At 36.0% G+C, this 26,464-nt stretch overlaps 2 protein-coding genes across 3 annotated transcripts in view; both read right to left on the bottom strand.

The window, feature by feature from the left end:
- The window catches only part of CPLANE1 (ciliogenesis and planar polarity effector complex subunit 1), a 62,809-nt gene extending 56,082 nt beyond the window's left edge, over positions 1-6,727 (bottom strand). Inside the window, exons 1-9 of the mRNA XM_077790522.1 lie at positions 6,376-6,727; positions 6,078-6,236; positions 5,149-5,284; positions 4,844-4,963; positions 3,810-4,036; positions 3,368-3,474; positions 1,506-1,662; positions 644-747; positions 320-502 (exon numbers count right to left, since the gene is read on the bottom strand). Coding sequence (XP_077646648.1) covers positions 320-502; positions 644-747; positions 1,506-1,662; positions 3,368-3,474; positions 3,810-4,036; positions 4,844-4,963; positions 5,149-5,284; positions 6,078-6,158 — 1,115 coding nt within the window. The 5' untranslated portion in view covers positions 6,159-6,236; positions 6,376-6,727. The remainder of the gene's footprint in view (positions 1-319; positions 503-643; positions 748-1,505; positions 1,663-3,367; positions 3,475-3,809; positions 4,037-4,843; positions 4,964-5,148; positions 5,285-6,077; positions 6,237-6,375) is intronic.
- A 4,021-nt stretch (positions 6,728-10,748) lies between these two features.
- The window catches only part of NUP155 (nucleoporin 155), a 30,044-nt gene continuing 14,328 nt past the window's right edge, over positions 10,749-26,464 (bottom strand). The window contains exons 17-36 of one of the 2 annotated variants that reach the window (XM_077790283.1): positions 25,703-25,762; positions 24,691-24,750; positions 24,449-24,599; positions 23,566-23,632; positions 22,706-22,824; positions 22,396-22,499; positions 21,013-21,146; positions 19,090-19,281; positions 18,326-18,464; positions 17,531-17,666; positions 17,031-17,184; positions 16,669-16,773; positions 16,411-16,565; positions 15,826-15,955; positions 15,426-15,539; positions 14,845-14,965; positions 14,210-14,320; positions 13,285-13,421; positions 12,501-12,601; positions 10,749-11,323 (exon numbers count right to left, since the gene is read on the bottom strand). In XM_077790283.1, coding sequence (XP_077646409.1) covers positions 11,185-11,323; positions 12,501-12,601; positions 13,285-13,421; positions 14,210-14,320; positions 14,845-14,965; positions 15,426-15,539; positions 15,826-15,955; positions 16,411-16,565; positions 16,669-16,773; positions 17,031-17,184; positions 17,531-17,666; positions 18,326-18,464; positions 19,090-19,281; positions 21,013-21,146; positions 22,396-22,499; positions 22,706-22,824; positions 23,566-23,632; positions 24,449-24,599; positions 24,691-24,750; positions 25,703-25,762 — 2,429 coding nt within the window. In that variant the 3' untranslated portion in view covers positions 10,749-11,184. The remainder of the gene's footprint in view (positions 11,324-12,500; positions 12,602-13,284; positions 13,422-14,209; positions 14,321-14,844; positions 14,966-15,425; positions 15,540-15,825; positions 15,956-16,410; positions 16,566-16,668; positions 16,774-17,030; positions 17,185-17,530; positions 17,667-18,325; positions 18,465-19,089; positions 19,282-21,012; positions 21,147-22,395; positions 22,500-22,705; positions 22,825-23,565; positions 23,633-24,448; positions 24,600-24,690; positions 24,751-25,702; positions 25,763-26,464) is intronic. The other variant, XM_077790284.1, reaches the window with a different exon arrangement.

Below are 26,464 nucleotides of genomic sequence, written 5' to 3'. Positions count from 1 at the left end.
TAGTACTTCTGCAAGTTTAATTTCTTCTCATAAAAACTAACATGCTAATTTTAATGACTAATTACTAATAAATTCAAACACTTTTAGGAAAACACATCACTTTATATATACTTACATTGTCACAATGTCAATTTTCATCACGACAAACGCATTATAAGAAATAGAAGAGAACTATGAATGAGAAACAGATATTGGGAAGACACATGAAAAGCAAAGAGTGATTTTTGAAAGATAACATTTATGCAAAATTATAATAAATATGACAGAAATAAGGTAAGACCAGAAGACAGAAATGCATAAATTTTTTAAACCCTTTTACCTGTATGTTATTAGTGGATGAAATGGAATAAACTGTGCTGGTCCAAATTCTACAGAGCATCCAGAAGCAATTAAGGTCAGCAATTCCCCCATACATGTCAATAAAACCAAACATCCACGTTTTAACATGCAAGCCAAGAAAAGGCTATCAGGAGTCCAACTCATATCGCCAACCCAGTAAGATCTAAATTGAGCAGGTAAAAAATATTTTTTCTCTGTCAAACTTTAGCATCAGAGGGTTAGGAGAGTTATAAAATAAACAAACAAACCATAACACAAAACCAAAGGATCCACAACAGCAGCAGAAACAGCATCATTTACTGACCTGATGAACCTGGATGGGGTCATGCTACTTTTACTACTACAACCTTTCAGGCTACCAGAAACAGTTACAAAATTCAAGGTGTTCAAAAACAAAACCTGAGTTGCCTAGAAGGAAAAAAATAAAAGACATCATAAGTGTTTGTATCAAAATGCCACTACTGTAAAAAAAACTTCTACTACTAACTTATGCATTAGATTTGGTGGACTGGTAACATCACAATATATGGAAATGACATTGTATTTCAATAATTATTACTATTTGAGCATTTATTGAATTTTACACATTGTTCTACACTTGAAAAATAACTAAGGACTATTATATACTTAATATGTAATTGAGTATTCTTTTCAATGTAACTTTTACTAAAACATTCAATGTAACATCACTCTTCTTTAGTCTTTCTGGTACTTAACAATTGGATCATTGAAGGATTCCATCATCCTAATCTACATCAAAAAACCTAGTTTATTTTCCTTGTCATCATTAGCATTAAAAAGTATATTAAAATTTGACCTCTGAGTTATTAATAGGAATAACACCATGAAGTGGGAACTCCAAAACATGTTAGGCTGAGGTTTGACTGAGAACCACCCAGAATCTTTGCAGATATGACTCAGGAAGTGAAATCAATTTCTTTTTTATTACAGCTTAGAAATAACAGGATCTTACCAACTTCTAACTGAACATCACACATAAACAATTATGAGTTGTATTAAAATATTTTAGCTAGGGATATCAGTGTAAATATAATTTCATGTCTCCTTATGAGTGCTAAAATGATACTAAAACTGTGTTTTAAGATCCTTGTTACCACTTCATTCAAACTGAACTCCTAGCTTAAATGATGGGCTGTCATACATACCTTTGGATCAGTTTGATTTACAGCTACTGCAAGCACAAGTCCATCTCTTGCAAATGCACATAGTAAAGCTCCTCTTGATTTAACAGACGCACACTGAGGGACCAAACTAACAAGAGAGCGAGTCTGCTGTACCCACTGGATCTGGTATGGCAAAGAACTGAATATCAACAAAAAGATAACAAAACCAAGTGGTTACTTCATTTTGCAGAATGGGATTATTCCTATACAGTAAAAAAACATGCAAGACAAAACCATACAAAGCATGAGCTATTAAAAAAAACACCTTTTTCTTCAAATGCCTTACAAATGAAAAAATATTTTGTCCTTACACAAGTTTAAAAATTAAGTCTGAGCACTAAGAATTATTTTTATGGGATTTATAAATCTAGAACATGCATATATATAGAGATCAATGGCATATAATTGAGACACTTGCATTCTAGCCAGGTACATCTTACTCAGACCTTGTAACACCATCCACCACAGGAATACTCAGAACTTGAAAATCAACAGTATGAGGCTCTGAACAAAAAATAAGTGGATGACCCATCACTGGAAGTGTTCGAATGACATGCTGGATTATGCTTCCAGTAACGTGATCTAGTGGAAGGTGTTCCTGCCCATGGCAGGGAGGTTGGACTATGTGACCTTTACAGGTCCCTTTCAATCCAAACAATTCTGTGATCCTAAAAAGATTCAAAACATGACAGAAAATACAAGAAAGATTCTATCTTGAAGTATGCCATTTAACTGACAGGAAAAAAAAAGCATTTATTTGCAAAAATTAATTGAACAACAGCAAGCAATGAAACTAAGCAGGAGCTAGCACAAGAAAATATGAGTAAGATGTCTGAGAAGTGTAGTTACAACTTTAGCCTGCAATCATTATGGTGTGGACAGACAGCTAGCTACATACATACATATGCATTTCTGCACTGGGTATACTATGATCTATTTCAATTTTTATATAATACCAGAAAGGAATTACCATGCCACTGATAAACTGAAGATTAGGTCAAGTAGGACATCACTACGAGGTATCAAAAAGACATCATATAACAAAAGCAGTTGTACCACATCATGTGCTGGGCAAACTTTAGGCAAGTTATTCAAGTAACAGCTGTAGAGGACATACCTATTTAAACTCATAGATATATATGTCACCCAGAATGAGGAATAAGACTATACATTTGCTCCAGATTATTACTCAATTGTATTTTTAAGTGGTTGTATCAGTATGACTATTTCAGCACTTGGTTCAAAACCAGATATAGAAATGCACACACAATGAGCAGAAGAAATTAAAAGGGCAACAGAAAACCAATAAAACACGCAAATCCACATAATAAAGAAGAGAAAGAGGTAGTCAAGGAATTCATGGCTGCACAGTACAAGAAATATAAGAAAATATATATAACCAATATAACAAAAAAGAAGAAAAGTACATTCTATCATCATCATGCAAAAAACTATGAAATTAAAACACATGTGCCAATGTGTATACATAGCTACCCACACAGAGTGATAAATACTCCCACTTTCATCTAGGTGGAAGCTAATGATGAAGTATGGGATATGTAAATAAACACTCTTGTATTAAACACATTTTACAAGGAACATGTGAAGAAGGACAGGGGAGAATGGCCTTAAAATGACAAGAGGGCATGCTATAGACATGCATACATAAATATAAGTAGGTGCTTATAACCATAGGTTAATGGAACGTTAATATAAATGTGTTCAGTTTTGTGGGTTCTCAGCATGCAGGATTCCAGGATACAACACAGCTGTATCTCTGAATCCCAGCTCTAAAATAAAAACATTCCTGACATTGCTGTAACTTCACATGTCTTTGAACTTACCTAACATTTTTCAAGGTATTTTCATGCCATCGAAGAATCAAAAATGTGAGCACCAAACACTCACCAGAGTAAAATACAAAAGAACACAAACAGCAATCAGCTAGTACCTGTGGAAAAAGATAACACGATCAAAACAAGCCCCAAAAGGCTTGTCACAATCAAATTTCCCTGTATTTATCTACCTATTTAGATCAATAGCTATTACAAATAACACAATGTTGTCATTCAGAAATATAAAGGCTGGCAAGAACGTAAGTGGGCTAGAAACTCTGATTTGATTCAGTATGACTGTTCTTACATTGTCACCAAACGTAACACGACCCAAAATATTAAGCCTCTGCAAAATGCTGAAGAGGCAGACATTGCTTTCAAAATTCACTGCAGATTTTGTGGCTCTAATTTAATTAAGAAATAAAATTATTGTTTAGGGCTTATTTTTCACCTCATTTTGTATGAAAGCAGCATCCACTCCAATTTCTTTTTCTTCAGGAGAAGGCAATATGACTGATTCATCAGGTAAAACTTGTGTCCAACGCCCAGGAGAGTTTTTACCAGAGGCTGAGTTTTCATGTTCTGTGCTCTCCCACAAAAAGGCACATGCTGTAGGAGTAGTTAACAGTACCTTTCTGCCATCTCCAGATACATACAAGTACAACCTCATTAAACACTCTGAAGGAAAAAAAAAAAACAAACACAACAATGTGCCAAGATTTCTGTTCCTTTGTTAGATACAGAATTAAAAACAATAGAGAAAGTAAATTTCTCTTCTCATCTGTAACAAGAAATCCAAGCTGCCATGCTAAGTATCTTTAATTTTCAGCTTCATGACTAAGAGCAGACCCTGTGCAGTAGTAAAGTCAGATGGGGGTTTCATGTCTATGCAACCTATGAATCATCTTTCCCACAACACTCAACCAACCATTAGAGATGTTTCCTGAGATAGCCTAAGTGCTCTACTTATGGATTACTTTTAGCTCTTAGGCATATTACTGATCTTCCCTGAAATGACAGAATTTCTTGTGCAACACCTAACTTTAGAAGCTGGCATCAGTGATGCTATCCAACACAAGACAATATTTGATATTTAAGCTTGCAAATACATGTCTGTATTTTATTCTTTCCAGCTAGCACCTGCCATAAAGCCCACCTAGAGAACAAGCTTCAAATTATCCATATATTGTTTACATCAAACATATATCTGCCCTAACTGATAACCTAGTCAGGTATGTTTTACAGTAAAAAATTAAACATTAAAAAATACACTTACAGTATCTGAAAATGAACTATTTACAAGGGATTACTAAATAAAAACCTGTACGACTCAAATGACATATGTCAAAGTTTAACTAGCACACAAATTATACAAATGCTAAACAATGTGAGAATGCTGTTTTACTCATATAATAACCTTTAAAGAAAGGAAAACAACTTGCCCTTTATTCCATTTCTTCCCAGGATTAACTGAAAAAAACCTACCTTGTGCTCCTGCTACTACTTTCTTGGACTCTTCGATTGCTGGTACAACTTTCAAGCAGTCCTGATCTTTATTCCAAAGAAAGAGCTCTCCTGTTGTAAGTATTCCTGCCAACCAAGCAGCTGTGTTCGTTGGGGGAGAGAAGTTTTGAAGGATATTACTGTTAAGTTACTTAAAATTACTTCTCTTCCATCTTAGCCACAGTTTAAGTGAACTGGCAGATCCTTTAGATAGCAGACTTTTCAGAGTGTTACAAATACAAATAAAATAATCTGAGCTTATAACACATTAAGATATTATACTTAACCATTTCCTGATGTTGTTAAGACAACCACATTCTTCAACAATGACTGCAGTGAAGGGATTTTCTTCCTTGTCTTCCCTGACGACAAGTTAATTTCATTTATATGTTTACCATCTAGAAGAAAAACAGCCTCTTTTTCCTATTAAAAGAATAAAAGATCATTTAATTTTTCAAAATGCTATTTTCTACACAGGCACACAGAATAATGCAGAGAAAAAACATTAGGGAAAAGAATAATTTTAAAAAGTACAAAAAGGCAGAAATTGCCATACTAATTTCATTCTTTGGCATATTTGCTTTACAGTACATTATATCCAGCATGGACTTCCAGTGATGATGAATTTGATCCACAGGTTTCAAAACACCAAAATGATCTTACAGTCATTACTAAAAGTTATTCAAAGTACTTATGCTAACCCACCTGCTAAAAATGCCAAAACTGGACATTAGCTATCTTGTCTTGTAGTGTTTAATTTAGTGAAATAATTGCCAGAGACTTCAATAGAAAAAAAAAATCAGCCTTAAATTGCTACCTACTTAAATTCAAATCATAGAAAAAAAAATTAGTGTGATTTTATGAAAGAAGTCTAAGAAAGTGTGATCATCTTTCAAGAGATGAAGGATGGAATGAGGAAAAAACAATCGTGCACATTTCCCACGATGTACTGTAAAAAAAGTTATGAAAAACGATAACCATCAAAACAACGATCTCATCTAGGGTATGAGTCTTCGGGGTAGGGAAAAAAAAAGGCTTTGCAACGTTACTCTGAGAAATTTTGAATCTCCAGTCTCAGATCAATAAGATAAAAGTAATTTATTTTATAACTCTTAAGGTCACTCAAAATACTTCCTGAGATTGTTTTTACATCCTCCTAAAGGAAATAGAAGTGCAAAGTATTATACAATTAAAATTCAGAGTTTGCTACACTTACCTGTCCAACCCATGATACGCGGGGCCATGGTTTTCTTTGCTTGATACACGTAGAGATGAGCACATCTAGCTTAATCTCCATTCTTACTAGACCTCTACGTAACCATAATCATTATTTGCACAGAACAGCAAACAGTGGCTTTTCCACGCATTTCTAGAACTGAAGAAAGAAAGAAAAAAAACCCCAGAAGTTTTTGTTATCTGCAGGTAGGTGCAGAGGAGAGGAATTCAGACGGAAAGCTTCGACTATCTCCATCAGCTTCCTGTTAAACACAAAGAGAACTAACGCTTGCCCGTACTTCCAAACTGTATTTTCCTCCTAGCAGCTCAGGGGCGATGCGCTGCTCAGAAGGAGTCGAGAGAGAAAAGCCGCGAGTACATCGTGGAGAACTCCAAACATGCACGAGACGAGGAACACGTCCCGCAGCTTCGTCCGGCGGGAGACGGGAACTGCAGGGCAGGGGCGCTGGCCTGCCGCGGGGCCAGCCGCTCACCCCAGCGTGCGGAGCGAGGGGCGGCTCAGGCTTCCCCCGCTGCCGCCGGGTACCACCCGCGGCAACCCGCGCTGCCTCTGCCCGGCTCAGGGCGGAGACGGCCCCCGGGGCGCATTCCTCCCCGGGTACGGGCAGCGGGAGCAGCCACGCGGCCCGACAGCCGCCGGCCGGCCGCAGCTCCCGGGCCGCGCCCCGCCGCCGCCGCAGCTCCCGGGCCGCGCCCCGCCGCCGCCGCAGCTCCCGGCCGGCGCGGAGCGCAGCGCGCAGCCGCGGCCGCGCCCCGCCCCGCGGCTCCCGGTGTTCAGGGCGGCCCTTCCGGTGCGGCCCGCGGGCCCGGCCCCGCTGCTGCGAGCGCCTGCGCCTCCGGAGATGCCAGCTCGGCGGGATGGGTGGCAGGCTCGCTAGCCGCCCGGAAAGACGAGCCCATCCTGGACCGTATTCAAAGCAGAAGGATGATGGAGAGGGTTTTCTCTGCTTTGATGAGACCCCACCTGGAGCGCTGCATCCAGCTCTGGGGTTCCCAGCACGGGAAGGGCATTGGACCACTTGGAAAAAGGTCCAAAGGAGCACAGTGATAGAAGAGGAACACCGCTCTTATAAAGACAGGCTGAGAGAGCTGGGCTTGTTTAGCCTGGAGAAAGTTCTGTGGAAACCTCATTGACTCAAATTGGTCACATTGACTTAACGGTGGCTTATAAAATAAAATAAAATAAAATAAAATAAAATAAAATAAAATAAAATAAAATAAAATAAAATAAAATGGGACTTTTTGCAAGGGTGTGTAGGACAAAGAGGAATAGGTTTAAACTAAAAGAGAAAATATTTAGAGCTGAAAGATGTTAGAAAAAAATTTTCAGAGGGTGGAAAGGGCACTGGCACAGGTCGCCTAGAGGAATTGAGGATGCCCCATCCCTGCTAACACTGCAGGCCAGGTTGAATGGGGCTCTGTACAGCTTGGTCTAACTGAAGGTGTCCTGCATATGGCAGAGGGGTTGAACTATTTGATTTCTAACATCCGTTCAAACTCGGACCATTTGAGCATTCTGTGAAGTCTATCTTAAGAATTGACTATGGAGACTTGATGATCAACAGGACTCTCTCAGTGGGGAAAGCCAGACACTATGGACTGCCTGTGGCAACAGCCCACAGGGAACAGGGCACATGGCTGTGGCTCCATGGGGGAAAATTAGCATCATCATCAGTATTTGGGGATGAGGGGCATGAGTAACAGCAGGAGACATAGCTGTAAGAGATCAGTGTTCTCTATACAATACAGGAATTAGTGGAATTTAGGTTGTCCTGGTTTCTGTTGAGATAAAGGTAACTTTCTTCCAAGTAGCTGGTACAGTGCTATGTTTTTGATTTAGCAGAACAATTTTCAGCTGTTGGACCATAGTACTTCATATAAAGGAGTTTTCAATGTCCTGTGCTCTGCCACTGAGCAGGTACACAAAAAGACAGAACAGAGCACAGCCAGGAGGGCTGAACTGGCCAAGGGGGATTCTCCACACTGTGGAACATCATGCTCAGTATATAAGCCAAGGGAGTTGGGCAGGAGGAACTCATCATTGCTCAGGGACAGGTTGGGTACCAGTCAATCCATGATGAGCAACTGCATTATGCCTTATTTGTGTTTCTTGGTTTTATTCCTCTTTTTGTTACCTCCCTTTTTGTTACTATTACTCTACCTTTTCTTCAGTTATTAAATGTTTATGTCAACCTATGGATTTTACATTTTTTCCAATTCCCCCTATCCTGTGGAAGGGGGTGTGGGAGTGTGAGGGGATTAAACCATGCTAGAGGGGATTAAACCATGACAAGGTGAAATACGAGTAGGATAAGCTGTCACTACATTTCATCATCTTGAAGAAATACCCTCGATTCACTTAAAACAGCTATTCTTTGAAACTCACCCTTGTTCCCACCTTCTGCCACCTTTCCATAATCACAGCCTTGATTGAAAGTTACAGAAGAAAAAAATAGAAGTACAGATACATTGATAATATTATTAATGAGCACTGTTTCACATTCATGTTGGCCTGTTACTTGCCTGTGATTATCATCCTTCATTTCATCTGCTGCATTAACCCACCCTTCTCCCCTCTGATTCTAATTTTCCACATACCTCCAAATTCAAATTAGGAAACAGAACCTATCATTTCTCCATCTGAGAATAGAGTAAGTGTTATGAAAACAAAAGCTTATGTGTATACTGGAATTACCTGCTGTCATCTGAAAAGTATCAGAGGTAACTTGTGAGACACTTTGAAATACTACTACTTTGATAAATTTGCAGTATTTCCAGAGGAATCCTTATTCCATTAACTGGAGAAAAAAACAGAAGAGCTAAACTTCAAGTCTGTGATTTGTGTTTGTTCCAAACTTTTCAGTTATTTCTCCAAATCTGAAAATAGAAATCTGTTTAGTAATCACAGATTACAGAATGTGGCTGAACACAAGATATTTTTCTGTAAATATTAAAATTCAGTTAAATATATCAGGCAAGACTTTGGACATTATTTGTGTGAAGAGAACTGCACTAACAAAACCAGAGTAAATGCATGACATCCTTAGTATGAAACAGCTTAACAGAAGATAACTTCTAATAGTTAAAGATGGTTTATTTTACATGGAAAGAAGCCAGTATTTTTCCCAGGACACACAGGACTACTTCTATTTAAATACTTTCTATGTTTATAACACCAACAAAGAAGAAAAGTTAATTCTAGTATTTCACCTCCTTTTTCATCTAATAAAGTAGAAGAGTTGTATTTTGATTTTTACATTACATCAACAAGTGCATTTGCTGGCTTAAAATGTATTTGGTAGTTGAGAAGGAAAGAAATTTAAGCAAAATTTTAGAGCAAGCATTATTTCCTAATAAAGGTGCTGTAGAGCAATCAGCATATGAGAAAAAGCAGGATTGATGCCCTCATTCTCCAACACTTTTCATTCCCACTGTCTGGACAAAGACCCTTTGATAGGGGTCCCATGTCCTTGAGAGGCAGCAGGAGCAGTGGAAGCATGCTGGGCCTATAACCTAGAGGCTGATGAATTAAAACCCTATTGTAATGTATTTTTTTGTCTTCCATACAGTACAAGACCTAGCAATCCCCAGGAGTAAGAAACTGGGCAAGGGAGGCTATGGACCAGCATGGCAGATTAGGGAACTGCTGGTCAGACTAAACGGAAAGAAGTAAATGCAGAGATAATGGAAACTAGGACAGGGAACCCGGGAAGAGTATAGAGAAAGACTGGTTATGTAGGGATGATGTGGAGAAGGCAAATAAGCTGGAACTGAACCTGGCAAGGGGCATAAGGAATAACAGGAAGGGCTTCTACAGATTTGTGAAGTAGAAAATGAAGATCAGAGAAGGTTTAATGCCCCTGATAAACAGTGATGGAAGACTCTTTTAACAGATGAAGGCTGAGGTACTCAACATTTTTTCCTCAGTGTTCAATGGAAACCTCTCTACCCACACACATCTTGAGATGATGGACAGCAGAATGGCAAGTGGGGGAGCAAAGTGATTCCCACTGCAAGGAAAGATCAGGTTCATGATGACCTAAGGAACCTGATTTTACATTAAGTCTATAGAACCTGTTAAGATGCATCCTAGAGTCCTGAGGGCATTGTCTGCTACAGTTTCCAAGCCATTCTCCATGATAACTGAAAAGTCACGGCAGTCAGGTGAAGTCTCAGGTGACTGAGAAAATATATACATTTTTAGAAAAAGAAGAAAGAACAACGCTGGGAACTATTAACTGTCAACCTCCCCTCTATGACTGGGAAGTTCATGGAACAGGTTCTCCTAGAAACTGTGCTGAGGCACCTGGAGGACAGAGGCGACTCGGGACAAGCAGTGCGGATTCACCAAGGGTAAGTCACGCCTGATCAACCTGGTAACCTTCATGATTGAGTGACTCCAACAGTAGACAACTGAAGGGCTACAGATGGTATTTGTCTGGACTTCAGTAAAGCCTTTCAGATGGTCTTCCACGCATCTGTGTAAGGTGTGGGTGAGAAGCTGGACATGCCCTGGCCATGGCACTTGCAGCCCACAGATCCAAATGTGTTCTGGGCTGCATCCAGAGCCCCACGGCAGCAGGGGAGGGAGGGGATTCTATATCTGTATACAATTTGGTGTTTGTGTGCATGTAATAAAAATAGACAGAAGTCACTTTTTGACTTCTTTATTTGATTTTAACAGATACAACATATTAAGATAGAATAGGGGAAATGATGGCTTTTCCCCATTATTTAAAACAAAGAAAAAGAAAATATTTTTGAAATATTATTTATCCCCATGGCAAAGGTCACACAATGTATTATTTTATTTCAACAGTACAAAAAAAAGCTTTCTATTGTTAAAAAACCTAGTAGTAATAAAAGCAAAAGTAAAAGAAATTCCATTTGTCACATTTACATTCTACAGTTTGTAGATACTTTTAAAATAGCATGAATACAGGCCACACATTTGATAACTATGGCAGGAGAAAACTCTCAGGATTTTTTTTCTGAGGATTTGTTCGTTCGTAATTCAGTGCCAACATCGGAACCTTTATTTCAGTTAGCATGACCTGCACTAATGATTCTGTTCTTGTATTAGTCAATCAGTGAAGCCGTTCTAACTTGGCCTGCAGAGATTTAAAATTCCCAATAGTAGTCTGCACCATTAGGGTGGGGCTCATAGACTGAAGTTCAACTAGGTAGCAACTAACAGCATCCAAGCAAACATTTGTGAATCGTCGCCTGCAAAGAAAACACAGAATAACAATGAGCTCCTTTTTAATCCCGTATCTCAGAATTCATCTGAACTAGAACATGAGCATTCTTTGAATTGCAATGGAATAGCATATCAGTAAGACATCTGTCAACTACTTTAAAGTATTTAACTATTCATTAAGAGAAATTTATTTTTAAAATCTAATGCCTGTGACTAAGGCAGAATGGGAAATAAATGACCCATTACTATTTATCTGGTATTAAATATATACTATAAAAGCATGGTACAGTTTATAGCAATGTGAAATATTTAGGCTAATACTTTAGATTATGTATAAGTTATTAATTTAGATAGCAGTTTAAATGTCTTATATTATAATCAAATCTCAATTTATGTATTGTCAAAGTAGGTATTAAAATCAGATATTCAGTAAAGTTCTAATAGAGTATTAAATCAGCCAACCATAAAAGACCAATTAAATGATAAGATAGAAGTAAACGATATGTGAACCAGGGATATTTATATGTATATTTTTCAAAAGAATCGGAAATGTCTATGTTTAGAAAACTTATCAAGACCTCACCTAGTTCTGCTTTTTGTTTCTGAGACAAGATAGCTCTGACTGAAGTTCACTTAGACTGTTTAAATAAAAATTGTCAAAACTAGAGGTGATACATAGGCAATGTCTTCAAGTACTTAGCTAAACTTCTACTATTACACCTAAATTTCTTCTGATGTGAACTAAGCCGAATTTTAATCTTGGAGACTGATTCATCATCAACCTTTTATAAACAATTGGGGAAGATCCATCCCAATGTTTGGTCATCTCTTTTGTAGATTAACTCAGAGCTTCTAGAATTTGTACATGAAACAGTTCACTGTTTCAATCACAAAATGCCAAATTTGTGTTTCCCCCCACTTTCACACATTGCATCAGATTTGTCTGAACTAGTCCTTAAATATATCACCAAAAATTACAAAATAATCCTCTCAGTTCTTAAAGTATCTTCAGTGAAGAAAATTGCCTTTGTGGAAGTAGTTTACAAGTTCCACAAGTTTCTAACAAATACTTTTGAATGACAAGTTTTAGGAATAAAATATTGAATTCACCCAAAAGAAAAGAAGAAAAGCTTTGGGAATTGCTGGAGTGAAGTATTTTAATTTTATGTCTCACTCTCCATTAGGATATAGCTATCCTTTTACCTCATAGGTACTCTGCTTGGATCCTGTACATATCCTGACAGTAATACGTGAATACACTCTAAGAGGTGCAAAGGCTTTTTCATTCGACTCCAATATGGATCCTAAAAAAAAACCCCAAAAAACCACACAATATTAAGTATACAAATATTAAGACAAAAAAAAAAAAAAAAACAGTGTGTCATGTGTATAGGAATTGCCAGCTGTGCAATTTTTTTTTATTTACTGTATCAAGTTAGATAAATGGGAATTCTACATTAACCTATATTTAAGCCTACATTTAAATATTTTTTAAATTATATTTGAAAATATACACTATATATTAAAATAAAATATACCTTATATATTAAAAGAAATTAATTTAACTCAGTTTTTCGTTACCACACAAGTCAAATCTCTTTGCTTATTGCATCAATGGGTCAGACAAGATGTAGTAATACAATAAATTTTAATCATTATTAGGAAACAAATAAAATTCATATACTCAATATATGCTGTTCCTTCTGCAACATAGGAATTCTAATCCTATTTCATGTTAAACTAGCTCCAGGTGAATTAAAAGAATTAACAAATTACCTCATCATGGTCTGGTACTGAAATGAATAAAGTCCACAGATTTTATTCACAAAGAGAAAATGCAGGTTTTTAAAAGTCTTTGAGTAAAGAAAGCAAAGCTTTGAATGTATATTTCATTATATCCTTCCTTGTATTATTTCATGTTTCCCACTAAAGAGACACCTTGATAACAGCTGAATACATAATTTTTATTTTGTGCAATTTTCCTTACCCGTGCTTTGAACAGCTGGTCATACACTTCAAGCAGTCTTGGCAATGGCACTCCAATTTCTTGCATGGTGTATGTTACAAAACCTACATCCCAGTTCAAAGTGCAGACTTGTTGCTCTAGAAACTGCACTAGAAAATCTGGAGAACATAAACAAGGGAATATTTAGATTCCAACTTTTTACTGGGAGTCCTGTTAAACTAAGGTATTTAAGAGTAATTTCCTATCAGCAGTACATGGTAGGAATTACTCATACTTAGTACTTTGTTACCATTTTGCCTTGCAACTTTGCTGTTAAGAAAAATTTATTAACTTTTGTTTCTACACCAAACACATACTATGACTACATTTGCTAGAATGGCCAGAAAAACTACTGAAGCTTGTTTAAGTGCCTGTAATGATTAACAGCATGTTGGTCAGCACTAAATGTTCATATTAAATATAAGTTGCACATTATTTTAGTAGTATAAAAGAAGATTTACTCCTGAACAATGTATTTGCCAAGTTGTTATATAATAGCCCATTGTCAAAACATAAGAGCATCAGAAAAGCAGAAATTCTAAAAACTATCCAGAAATCTCCTGAATTGTTTCAGAATCTACCCCTTCAGATGGCAGATTGTTTATATGGAATTTCAAGAAACAGTAAATAAATGTGCTTGCTTGTAATCTTAAATGTGCAAATACACATTTTGTACATTGTGCTTTGATGCAAACAAGCTTTACTACTTTCTAAAACGGGATCTGCACAGCCATCCAGAAGTAAATTAACTTTAGGTGGCAGTAGCATTTATTTCTCATTTCTTTTGAGATTAAAAAACAATAAACATTTATTAGTTTAAAACATTTTTTAATAGTCTAAAAAAAAAAAAGCTGAAACCCATTGATCAAACACATATGCTTATTTACCATGCAGGCTAATAACTTGCCTAAAGGAAAGTAGCGAGGTGTGCCAGCATAGATCTTTCCAAGCAATGCCAGCTTCAGGCAAAGCGCTTGCATTCTGTCAGCAGGACTCAGAGATACACCATCGCTCAACTCTGTAAATGAAAAGAAAACACTTAGAGAGAACTTCAGAAAAAGTTCCACATTTATACAGAATGACACTGAGGCACCTAAATTTATAAGTACATTAAAATCTTACTCTCTTGTCAACAAAAAATCAGCACATGGAAGTAAAAATACATTTCCTGGTGTGTTTGTATGTACATTTTTAAGTTTTTATGCTTCTGTAAAGTTCCATACAAACTTACTTTAAAAACCTCAAAAAAACAAAACCACATTCCAGAGCCCCACAACAAATCCACTATCACACAGCTTTGCCCTGAGATATCTATCAATGTGGTTAGCATAATGGTAAACTTGAGCCCAAAAACCAAGGGGGAAAAAAAACTTGAACAATCAAAAACAATAGGAACAGACAGTGAATTACTAAGGTAATATTTGGAACAATAAAAATTAGTCTGTCAAAATTCTTATTATTCAGAACAATAAAAGTGACAGATTCAATTAAAGCAGGTAAAGGATGAGAGATCATCACAACACCTACTCCATTAAGACCTACCTTTTTCAATGACTTCCTGCCAGAGAGTTTGCACCAAGATAGGATCAGAATGACCTGCACAATGTATAATTGCAAGCTTACATTCCGAGAGCTTAAAAGGATCAGCAAATTCTCCATACAGCTGAAAGAAAAATTACCAAGCTTTACCTTTCATGTAGGATCAAATTAAATTTTCAAAATCAGTTGTTCCTTATTTTGTCTGATAGACAGCCTAGTAAATATACAAATTAAATAACTGTTGTTAATCACTACATATTTTTGCTACATTTAGTTTAATTTCTTAGATACAACACTAAATTTTATATGAATTTGAAATTAAAACCTAATTTTCCAATTAATTTTTCAATGAATGAAGAAATCTAAGAGACTTCATAATGAAGATAAATATGTGAAAGAAATTAAAATACTAAAGACTGAAAGACTATTAAAAGTACAGAAAATAACAGTCCAGGCTAACAGATATTCTGAGACCAGGAATAATAAACTGCCTATTACTCTTCCTAGTAATCATTCATTGCAAAATATTTTTTTCTCCCCAAGATTTGATAAACTGTCCTTTAACAAAAGGAAATTTCAATCACCTTGGTTATATCCATAAGCTCAGCATCAAGCTGGGAGATTGCATCTTGTACCGAAGAATGATGAGAATACTGCCGCTGCAATGTTTCTTGTATTTGAAGCTGGATCCTTGCAACCTTGTTTAAGAGAAAAATACAGTATTTAAAAATTTAATTAACCTAATCATAGTTTAAAAACACACACAGAATTACTTTTAAATGTAGAAATATTGCTGCTTATTTAAGAGCAGAAATGTTGCTGCCTTACACCATTAAATCGATTTTCATCTGCCTAACTTTGCCATGTCAGGACAAAAGCAAAGAAATCCATTTACACAGAACTGGTAGTAAAACTGTTACATGCCAATGAGAATAATTGAAATAATGCATTTACAGTGTAGCTTAGATTAATATTTTTTCTTACTTCCATTTTCTCTTCTAGTTCATGTAGGAATTCACCATCTGCAGCTAAAGAGGATATGGCAGTGGAACTTTTGGCACTCAAAATGGCACGTGCAATGTATTCAAGACGCTGCTGAAGAGAGATTTCTGTGCTGCAAAACAAATATTCATAATAAAATGAGTACTTAATATAATTATTTGAGGGTTAATTATATTCTAGCTAGTCTCTGGGATGTAAGATGTGCTTTTCCCAGATATTACTAAATCATGCATGACACAATCCAACCATGCAACCCCATCTTTGCTGCAAGTTCAGTTCTAGTGTACTTCCCAATAAGAACTGGCCACTTAATAAATTGTAATTGTAGGAAATACATTGCAAAGTAATGTATAATACAAAAATAAACATTATCAATTATTTCCAATAATTGTCTAGATTTAAAGCTAACACATTCTATTTTGTTTTGGTTTTTTTTAAGAAAACCTCCTTTTTAAAAAATTCTTATACAAAAGGTTTTAATTTTGGCTTTTTCAATTTTTCCCTAGCTACCTCAATATATATACAATAGAATATACAAGGGAGTATTAGATCACACATAATTCATACCTATGGAGGTCAGCTAACTTAGCCAAGACTCTGGCAGCATTACTAAAATTTCTATTTTTTTCGAAGTATCTCCACAGTAAATCCATATAGCGGACTTTGTTCTGGTCAATCTTGGTCATCCGCACTAGGTAGGGCTCCAAAAAGGGGGCAGTAACCTGCAGATGCCAGAAAGGTAACAGTTATACTCTTGCTCTTCCCTGTTTTTTAAAGCATTATTATCGTAACCTCTCCCAGTTTGTTCTGTATAGACAAGCTCACCTGTAACAGTTTGTCCGCCAAGTCAGCTTGTATCAACCAGTTGTAAAGTGCAATGCTGAAGAGCTCGTCTGTTGAACGCTGGGCCAGCTTTAGCATTTGTTCAAACTAAGGGAAGAAATGGCCAGAACTGCTATTAAAGAAGTGGTCACATTACTTTAAGCCCTGAATCACCATGCAACAATACTTAGGTGCACATTTACATGTCATAATTTCTATGGATTCTCTAGATATTGAGGCCAATTCATGGTTGATCTTCACTTCACTAAATTACTCCGTCATTTTATTGAAATAATAAATTCTAGACCCCTTCAAATCACACTGTTCTCTGGAGTGCCCTCACGACTTTTTTGGGCGTTTCTTACATGATGTCCAGCTTCTTCATTGCTTAACATGTTGGGGTCAGATGACAGCACTGGAGGACCTGGCTTTTTGGGTACACTAGGAGACTGAGGAGCAGCTTTACTTTGATTCACTAATTCTTGAAGGGTGTCAGTGATACACTTGTAGCTGTTCAATCTGTAAACGGAGAAAAAAAAAAAAAGCCTCATAAGATTTAAAAAGGTCACAGATTATTGTCAGCTGGTTGTCACAATCTAGTTTGCTCTTGTTCATCTTTTTAAGAAATATTTTTGTAGTGTTCTGATCCCAATGTTTTCTGCATGTATCACTCCTTGCTTCAGATTAAGTTGCTACCATAAAAATCATGATCAAAGGGAGCATGCTGGGCATATTTATATTGTGTCCCTTATCATAAAATGCTTGTTTATTATTACCCAGCATTCCTTCCCTAAAAGAGCTACTTTCCCAGTCACTTGAAATAAAGCACCCCATATAATCATCATAAATTATCATGAAAACTTGCCTTTCTTGAAAAGCTTGGAGTCCAACAACATCTTCTTCTGGTTCTCCATTTTTATAGAAATGAAGGCCAAGACCTTGGGGATCTTTCTTTTCAGCAGCTGTAAGAGAGAGCTCTACTACTCCCTCATAGAAACGCACTAGGAAAAATCAAAACAAATATCACTGTTCATTATTGTATTAAATGCACAGCAAAACAGTAAATGACATCAAACATTTCTTCTTTTAACAAGCAAGAAAATATGACACTATGCACTCTGGTCTGTATAATTTAAAGTCTACACCTGTTCCTACCCTGTGGCATTTATATGCAAGTTTGAAATTAAGACACTAAGTTATGTATAATGTCATACACAATATATAACACTGTACAGAGGCCCATTTCTTAACTGTTACATAATTCAGATAACTGATAACTATCTTCTACTGCACTAAAGAGGATTCAGAGCCATCTTTCAAACAGCGTATTTCATATAAGATGTACCTGAAACCCTCTGCTTACACAGAACCAAAACATTTCCCTAAAAATATTTTAACCACATATATGAAACAAATGGACACTGCAATATGAAGTAAATGCACGGGACTATTTTATAGAAATGGATTTCTTGGTTGGTCTGTGAAATTTAGCAAGGCTTTAAAAAAGAAAAGGTTGCCACATTTTAATTTTAAGAGTTATTAACCGTTTATGGTAAAAAACTGTAAAACTGAGTTGAAAGTTAGTAAACAAAACAAACAGAAAAGAGGGCATGAAAGGATAACACAAAATTATTCAGCATGATCACTGACTGACTCTTACCCTGTCTGTACTGTGCACAAACATTAGCAAGGTCTACTTGATTGCTGATCTTCTGGTACTCTTTCAGTGACTCCCTCAGCATCTTCTCTTTTTCCATTTTGCTTTGAGCTTGTCGAGACCGCTGAAGAAGTTCATTTGCCTAAGAACAAATGCAAAATGGGAATTATGAACATGAGCACATCATGAACAGATCATGGACACTGTTAATGAGCAATTATTCGAAACTTCAAAGCTGAAACAGCAGAAATCATCCTCCCAAAAGCAGTCTCTGGGCACTAAGTTTCCAGCAGAAAGGCTACAATAGCATTAGAAGAGCTAAAGACTTAACCAACTGGTTTCCTACTCTCTCCTTACTGTATACTTGTTTCAAATTAATCTGAAAAGCTTCAAAGACCCAAGTTCTTCAACACAATTGCCTGCCACAAATTTCAGTAGATTGTGGAACGGACAAAAAACCAAGATACTATGCTGAGGAAGACTAGAATAAGAAAACATTTTATCATAAAGAAGACACAGTTAAGATTAGAGATCACATAAGAGTTAAGAGACTATGAAAATAACTGCAAATGCTTCAAATAGTTTTTGTGGAATGTTACACATTAATCAATTAAAAGATTAAAATATGTCCACAATTTGACTTAATTATTTCTTCTGCTTCTGAAACTACATAAACATAATAAGGACTTACAAGGTGCCCAATGTACCTAATTTGTGCATGTTCTCAAGTTGTGTTTTGGTGCTGTAAAATCTGGAAGTGCACTTACCTTTGAACATACAGCATCATCGGTGCTATAAAGAAGAGGACAGATATCTTGCAAATGGGCAATGATTCCATCCACAGCCGCATTATCTCTGATGTAACAGTTTATAAGAGAGGCAATGAGTGCTCCAGTCAACTCTCTATCTCTAATCACCAAGTCTTTAAAAGCGGTAATCTTTAGCTGTTCTTGAAGCTCCTGAAGATGAGACAGAATTCTATTAGTTTACCAAATCTTTTATTTGACCCTATTTAGAAATGTCTGAATGTTCCAGCAGCATAATTAACTATTTCTAATAATTAGAAACATACAAAACTCCAATGACTACAAGGTACAGCATAGAAATACATTATTTAAAATACACATTTTATAGCAAAATAACAATAAAGCAGGGGCTACCACTGAAGGCACTAGGTCCCTGGATGCCTAAGAACAGTGAAAACTTATTAACAGACTTCCTCTGCCATCTTCCCTATGTGTCCCTCTGTTTCAGATCTCTGACAGTAAGAATGGAATTAGCAATTCCTTTTACTTCAGGGGACACTGTCAGAATGCACACCCTATGAGTCTGTCAAAGTTCTTAATATTCGGAACCATAAAAATGACAGATTCAATAATAGCAGGAATTTAGAAAGTTTGAGGTCTGAAGTCTTTATGCTTTTTAAGTTTAAAATACATTGAAGGTTTCCTAATCTTTTAACATTTATTACGAATATTTGTGTACATAGCTATAGCTGCCAGTAGGGTCTAGGTGGTGTCTACAGATGATACTAACAGCATGTAATGCAATTACAAAAACTCTAAATCTACTGAAGACAAGCATTTAACTTGTTAAACAGTTAGTTAGCTCCTTGTCCAACACAAATAAAAGTTGCTCAAAACTCCCCAATGCAGCACCATGAAGAGCAACAGCTTATGCACCTCTATACAGTTTTAAAATTTTTCTTTTTGTGAACAAAAAATATAACTTCTCAAATAATCCCATAAAGTTTTAGGACAAAATGCCTAGCATCCAAATTAATAGCTTTTTTCAATAGTTAGCTGCAAATCTGACATTAGCAAAGGGTGCTCAGCAGTAGCACCCATTGTTCTACAAATTTCCTTCTTCACAAACCAGGAGCCTGAAAGAACTGGGATCATTTAGCATGGAGGCTTAGAAGGCGGTATGTGGGATCTTACTAATATTTTTGAGTGTGTAAAGAATGCAGAGTCAGTTTTTTCCCAGCAGTAACCAGTAACAAGACATCCCACAATGGTAAAAAATGGAATCGAAGGAAATTACACTTGAATATAAATCTTTCTTGCCCTAGAGGTGGTTCAACACCAGAACAGGTTGCTCAGAGACACTGTGTAGTTTTCATCTTTATAGATATCCTTACTGGACACAGTCCTGAGCAATCTGCTCTAGCTGCCCCTGCTTTGAGAGTCAGATGATTCCCCCCACTGCAAAGGGTACAGATGGTGTCCCCAGTGGTTCCTTCCAACCTCAGCTTTTCTGTGGTACATTCTGCTACCCAACTTAGACAGAAGAGCAAGGACTCTATTATCCTATTGTTCTCCATCTTTCACCAAGACTAAGGCAAAGAGTGAATTCAACTTGCCTGGAAAATGCTTTTCAGAACATTTTGCAGATTGTGCTTCAGGTAAAAAACCAGTCATTTATAAAATGAGACTTGGTATTAACTATCAATAAAAGTAGAACAATTTACTGTTAGTCACACTTTCAATTGCATAAAATTAAGTGATTATGTCAATACTACGCGTCAGTCTCAAACATTTGTGACTACACATAAAAAATTTTTTATGTGGTTTAAAATTCATTATGTTTCTCAATTAATTTAAATAATAGTCCTTTGGGAATCCTTAGGTAGCAAAAGAAATTCAGGTGATCAGTACAAACTAATTAAAATTGCATTATCCAGATCTTACCTTTTGAAGCTCACCTACAGCAACACTGAATTGGTGCTCACATAGCAACTTCCATAAAGCCAATGCCTGGCAGGTTTTGCGAACAAGCTGCTGGATGCCTTGAAGTGAGGTCTTCTCAGTTAGCTGTGCCTCAGCTGAAAAACCAGAGACTGTCAGCAATTGTTACACGTTTCAAATAAGCCTGTAAGTTTTTGATGTTTTTCAGTAACCATATCCTTAACTTTCTATTTTTTTCTGTCTTGCATTGTTGATTAATGCTGCCTAGCTCTCTTGGGAGATAAATGCCATGTTAACACTGCCCCAAAACAAATAACCCTCTGTTAACATTTATTTCAAACTATGCAACAAAGGAATCATACTCTCTGAAAAACAAGTAAATGCACTAGATTTAGACATCTTAAATTTTTACCTTTTTTTTTTTCAAAAATAGCTATTGTAATTGTATTTCTGATAACATAAAAGAAATCAAATTAAACCCATACATATTCCCTTGTTTGATCACCTGCATTTACTTGTAGAGAGAATTACAATTACAGCTGTAGAAAATACTGTCTACACTACCTTTAAAGCAACTACTCCAAAAACTACATTTAAATCTGATAAGATATATTATATAAACTGAAATTATAATGTTTTTGTAGTTATAACATAGAACATAATTGCAATAATTTATGTGTATACTTTTAAGGTTTACACTTCACAAATTTGGTTAACAATAATTACATTGTGTCATTCAGCAATCCAAAAGGATTGGTGAACTCAGTGAAGAATACAAAAAAAAAATTAAAGGTCTACCAAATCCCACATTGTGACTTAAAGAAAATTTTTACATTTTAAAAATTTTTAAACTTTTTTACATATTAGAAGCCCAGGATTACACCCACATGGACCACAAACATTCTCAATTCCATATATGCAGAAGCAATACTTCCCAACTTCCCTGCAAGTGCTGAGCAAGAGTTGCACTGTTAGAGGACAAAAACTCGAATGGGCTGTGTAAAACAGACCTCATATTTCAAACAAGTTTTGTACACATTTCAATGACTATACCATTGGAAACCTGCACTACGGTAGACTTTTTCTAGGATATCCTGCTCACTCATGTCATAAAATAACTACTTCATAAATCCTCTCTTATAAATACAAATGGTTGTGCAGCTACTAAGTACAGTAGTGAGGAGATAAAAAAATATTCTCTGCAATGGAGAACATTAGAAAGGAAAAAAGGAGAGAGGTATATGTGCAAAAAATGGCATGATATTTAACATAAAATTTGTGTGGAAAAAAGGCCTTTTTATTCACATGATGTCACAAGAAAAGTGAGAAAGGCAACATCCAAATGCACCACTCCTTGATACTTCCTGCTCAAAACCAATTACATACCATGATATTTCCTTTGGAGTTCTTGCTGGACTTGCTGAGAACTTCCACCATCAGGCCGCATAAAACCCAGGAGCCTCTGCTGTAGATTGGCTGGGGTGCTGAAACTGCAATTAAAAAAAACCAACAAAAAACACTAATATGATTACAAATACCAAACCCCTTAAAGATGAATCTAACAAACTCATTTTTAGCATCTGAATGTTGAAGCTGAAGACCATACAAACGCTTCAACTTAGCAAAACACCTATGGGTATTTTTTCAAAAGTTGGACATTAAATAGCACATGTAAATTTACCACAATTAATAATACCTTGGGTTTCCAAGTGCTCCTACTGTAGTAAACTGAGAATTTCTATCCAAAAATTCTTGTAAACCTTTCAGTTCTTGTAGCACACATTCCAGCATACGGGCTGGAACACTGCTTTCTATCTGCAAAAGAAAACAAACTTCTTTACACAAAGTTGCATTTTCACACTTCTTTTTCCAAAAACCTTCAATTAAGCTAAGGTCACTGAAAAGACAAATAAGAGGATACAACAAATAATGTATTAGTAACAGATCACTAGAACACAACCTCATTATACCACATTCATTGAGACAGTACACATGTGAAGAGGCAGGAATCTTCTGAAGATACACAGTACTCAAGATGCTATTTTCTTTGTTCCTCAGATAACTAAATCAGCTATGCTTTACTACTTTCAACTCTAAGCTAGAACAAGGATTAAGCACTGAATTCTATTAACAGCCAAAGCCAGAAAAGATTTTACTTTCATTAAGGACAAAAAATGAAACAGCACGATGCTAATTAGGCAAATGATGATTTTTTTTTCCAAATCACTACATCATTTAATTTTTAGGGTTTATCTTGAAGGAGTATGCAGAAACCCTAAGTGGGTATCAAGAAAGTGACGTCAATAAACATGGTGAAAACTGCCCATTGGCAATTAAGAGAGAATAAATTAGTTTGAGATCAAATTAGTTCAGTTTCTTAGAAAATACCATTTAAAGTAACAGCTTTAAAATACAACTAATTATCAGCTAAGAGCTCAGCAGTTAAGAATACAATGACATGGCAAACAATGGGTTTTGTACCAAATGGTTTATAACTAAGAATGGAAGTTTAAAAGGACTTAAATACTAAAGAACACAGAATAATATTTTACATACTGCAACAATTTCTCGATTGCCACTTTTGAAAACTCTCTCCACGACTATACTGCCATCCCAAATATTTCTGCAAAACAAAAAAATGTCAAGTGATTTAACCAAGTATTTTTGTAAGTCTTCTATGTATAATTTCTTGAAAAAGAAATGGTAAAACTTTAAAGCTATAAATCTAAAATAAGGAATAATTTTGGATGAAAACAAAATATTAAAAATACTATTATATAATTATGAATAGTGCAGTTATAAATAATTAGCCAAATTCCAGATCTAAAAACTTACATTAATTTGACACTTTCAAATATTATAGATTAATAAAATTCCCTGGAAATACAGTGTAAACAAACAAGTCTCATACAAAAATTTCCCTGTCATCATGGAGAGAGATCACCAATACATGCAGAATTCTGTTCTAGCTTGGGTTGTTTAGGGCTCAACATCCAAGGTAACAGAATCTTTAGTCCTGCTTCATTGCTATGACTTGCGCATTCTGATTAAACATTCTTCATAGAAATTAAAGATAGGACTTTGATCTTTTAAGTCCTTCTGCATTTCTGTTTTGTCTTTCAGTAGGAGTTTAAAACATACAAGTCTAAAGTTTGAAAACTAAACCTGGAGATTTCACAGCTCTGTTTACACACTTGATTGCAGCTCAGTATTTAAGCAACTTTCCTGCCCTAGGCATTCACTGAATGTACTATTATTAAAAGAGATGAAAACACAACATATTATATAGTCAGGTATGAACTAAATAAACACAACATTAAAATTTACTAATTTCCAATTTAAATACTATTACTACAGAGTGCACCACCTACAAGCATTACTGCACAGAAAAACTATGAAACAAATTGAGTGACAGAATCTCTTTTTACAAAGACCTCACCCTATAATCCGGGCAAAGTATATGCAGATGCCATTGTGTCTTCCAGAAAACACTATCTCGGGACCCATCATTCCACTAATGGATGTACCAGGGTGAGAGATGGAATTTCCAGGAGGAAAAATAGGAGTTGACATAGCAGGAGGTTGTAAACCTAGGGTAAAAATAGCTAAGTATTACTCATTTAAACACCAATGAAAAAGCCTACTTAAAAAAAAAAAAAAAAATGGAGAAGAAGGTGTTACCTTGCCCAGATGTCAAAATGCTAGGATTAGAATATGGACTATCAACAGTCAAAGGTGAACCTAAGAAGGGAAAGGAAATGAAGGTAAGGTTGTTGAACACAATCCAAAATTGCCCCCTCCCAAATCAACGCCAGAAAATATATGTACGAAAGCAGCTAAGTTGTTAAATCAAATATTTTAAATGTTTTGTTTATAGTTATGTACCAAATTGCACTCACTTCTTATCAACTAACACTCCACAAGTCAAATGAATGGATACACTTCCTTAAAGAGCAGGTGAAGCAGCATTCATATGTTAATTTATGGCACACTGTATGTTGTTTGCATTGGATATAATATTGCCCACATATTTTTTTTGCCGTTTATCACCTTCTAAATGCTGAACACTGGTAATATTACTTTCATTTTCACGTGGGGCAGATGTACAAATATTACATCAACACTGCTAACTCAAAATACTTTGAGACTTTCCACAGCCTCAAGTTCAGCTATGAATACTCCATCTCTTCCTGCAAATTAAGTCTGAATAGCTAACTTAGGACCTCAAAATATCAGGAGCATGTGTGGTCATCTACAAAAATGTCCACATACCATTAGCAAAAAAGGTGATGTATCACAGAAAAGGCAAGAAAAACTCACTCTGAAAATTTGACTTTTATCAAAGGATACAGTTTTGCCCGATTTGCTACAGTTCTCTGAACCTGGCAACACACAACAGCACAGAGGATACCACAGTGCCAATACATTCTCAAGAGCACATTGTCATGTGTGCTAAAGCAAAGCACAAACTCGCAGAAAAGCAGCATGCAAAATGCATGACTAGACTTTCAACAGTTGGAAAAAGATGGAAATAAGTGAAATGCACCTGGCCTTTTAATGCTAACATTATTGTTATGTAGTTTCTCATGCAAAATTATGAGGTGGTTGAATGAATTTCTGTCAGCAGTGTCTGACCCACCACATGGGACATCCACAATATCAGAATCTTAATTTCACATGACAGTTTCTCTACCCTTTGAGCAAACCGAGAAAGTAGTAGAAGAATGGTGCCATCTTCCACCTGGACCTGTTACTGAAGCAAAATGGAAACATCTGCTTTGATACTAGGTTTGAAAGGTAGTTATCAAAGAATGACAAAAATATGCAAACATTAAGACTTGGGAAAAATACATTTACTCCTAAAATGAGTCTCCTTGTTGACTACAGAGCTTCCTGCCATTTCCCCCACAACCTAATTTCACTCTTAGTCTGCTTCCGGCACCTGTTCTTCCCATAGCTGCTGCTCTCTCCAACTCAGATTTGATTTTGCATTCTTATGCTTTGCCTCAGCTCTTGCTCACTGTTCCACACCAAAAAGGTTGGAAAGTGATGCCGTAAAAGCAACCACTCCTCTTAAGAGTTTTAATAGTAGTTAAGAATTCTGAAAAACATGGTCAACTGTTTTTCCTAAATTTCATCCTAGCTCAACACATTTTTCTTCAATACTTAGGAATTTGGATACATGTCAAAATATAGTAATGAAATGGAATTTCTTTGAATTTCAGGCAAAAAAGTTTATTTCTCAAGTCTGTTGTGTAAAACTTAATGCCACATGTCAGATGAAGGAAGAGGATCTTATACATTAATTAATATAATTCAGTATTTCAAACTCATCATTGTGAATTTCTTTTTTAAAAACTCTTCCAATCTGAAATTGAGTGATACATCAACTGTATAAATTTAAGTGAATTTGAAAGTACATAAAGGCCTTCACTCCAAGAAGCATCAAGTTCTG

This window comes from Lonchura striata, chromosome Z (assembly GCF_046129695.1).
Source record: "Lonchura striata isolate bLonStr1 chromosome Z, bLonStr1.mat, whole genome shotgun sequence".
Classification (NCBI taxonomy): Eukaryota; Metazoa; Chordata; class Aves; order Passeriformes; family Estrildidae; genus Lonchura; species Lonchura striata.
Note: the sequence above shows the minus strand (reverse complement) of the source record. Positions and strands in the feature narration are given on the sequence as shown.